The following is a 1,375-nucleotide window of genomic DNA, read 5'->3' as shown; positions in this document are numbered from 1 at the left end:
ATTGCACGCGCACACACACACCACTCACACGCACTCGCCGCCCGCCCGCTCGCACGGCGCTAGAACTCGCGCGCCCAGACACGCACACACGCACGCACACACACTCGCACACACGCAAAGGCACGGGGAGGAAAGAAGCCGAGGAATAATTTTGCTGCTATTTTCTAAAATCCTGGCCGCCATCATCAAGCAGCGAGCAGCAGCAGCAGCAGCAGCGTTGAAGGGAGAGAAGCATCGGGGCAGGCCCCTCTTAGGAGAGGATTTATATCTAGGTAAGTGTTGGAGATTTAAACCTACCCTTTGCGCCATCAGTCTGCGCTCCAATAAACTCCTGGATGTGTCGTATATTTAATATCCCAGTCCGGATAAGAAAGTGATCTAGGCTGAAGATTCCTTTTTTTTTTGTCCAAACCAAGGAGACTTCTCCCAATTCTCCAATATGTTATATTTTTTTAGGGAAGAAAAAAAAAAAGCCCAGGCAAGACAACGAAGTTTTTTTTTCCTGTGATATTTCTTCTTTTTCTCTTTTTTCCTCTTCTTTCTCCTCCTCCTGATCTTCCTCCTCCACCTCCTCCTCCTCCTCCCCCCTCCCCTCCTCCTTCTCTTCAGTCCTCCTTTCCCCCTCTTTCTCTTCTCTGCCCCTCAGTTGGGAAAAAAAAAAAAAAGAAAGAAAAGAAAAGAAAAAGAAGAAAAAAAAATTGTCAAGCCCCCGAACTGAAGGCTACGAGCGGCCCGTCAGCAACCCACATGTAACCGAACTGTCGTGTTTCATGGCTTTTTGCCACTCCAGCTGTCAATCAAAGCCCGGAATGTCAAGGTAGTGAATGAATGATGGTTGATGATGATGAAGAGGAGGAATCTTTCAGACCCGTTTTTTTTTTCTTCCAGTAAAACTCCGCGAGGGGTTTCTGCTTCTTGAATTTTTCCTCCCCCCCTCCCCCCGTCCTTTAGCTTTGCCCCCGTGGTATCTATTATATGATCCTCTCTCTGTAAAGTATCGGTCAAAGAAAGCGGGGGGTGGGGGGGAATCAAGAAAAAAAAAAAAGAATAGTTTGCAAAAATTGGACTTCCTCCCCCTCTTTCCTGGTAGGTATTTTGTCTCTCCCTCCCTCTCTCGCTCGTTCTCACTCGCGCTCGCTCTCTCGCGCTCGCTCTCTCTCGCTCTCTTTCTCTCTGGGAGATGAGTGAGTGTCAGTAGGTGTTGGCAGGTTGGCTGCTGCCTGGCTTATAGAAGAGCCTCGGTTTGGCGGCGCGGGTCGGCGGCGGGAGAACGAAATGACGGAACCCGGAAGTCGTGGTGGCCATAGCCCTTCGTTCGGCGGAGACACATCCCGGGAGTGGGGAGCGGGAGCGAGGAGGAGCGCGCCGCGCGGAG

General features: G+C 50.8%; 1 protein-coding gene across 5 annotated transcripts in view; it reads right to left on the bottom strand.

Moving 5' to 3' along the window:
- The window catches only part of MEIS2 (Meis homeobox 2), a 224,179-nt gene that overhangs the window by 222,198 nt on the left and 606 nt on the right, over window positions 1-1,375 (bottom strand). For 3 of the 5 annotated variants that reach the window (XM_006778101.2, XM_006778107.2, XM_006778103.2), the window contains exon 1: window positions 298-1,369. The exons of 1 other annotated variant lie outside the window; for it this stretch is intronic. In XM_006778101.2, coding sequence (XP_006778164.1) covers window positions 298-309 — 12 coding nt within the window. In that variant the 5' untranslated portion in view covers window positions 310-1,369. Of the gene's footprint in view, window positions 1-297 lie in introns of all 5 variants that reach the window. One more of the 5 variants, XM_006778105.2, reaches the window with a different exon arrangement.

Source organism: Myotis davidii, unplaced genomic scaffold, assembly GCF_000327345.1.
Source record: "Myotis davidii unplaced genomic scaffold, ASM32734v1 scaffold46, whole genome shotgun sequence".
NCBI classification, from domain to species: domain Eukaryota; kingdom Metazoa; phylum Chordata; class Mammalia; order Chiroptera; family Vespertilionidae; genus Myotis; species Myotis davidii.
Note: the sequence above shows the minus strand (reverse complement) of the source record. Positions and strands in the feature narration are given on the sequence as shown.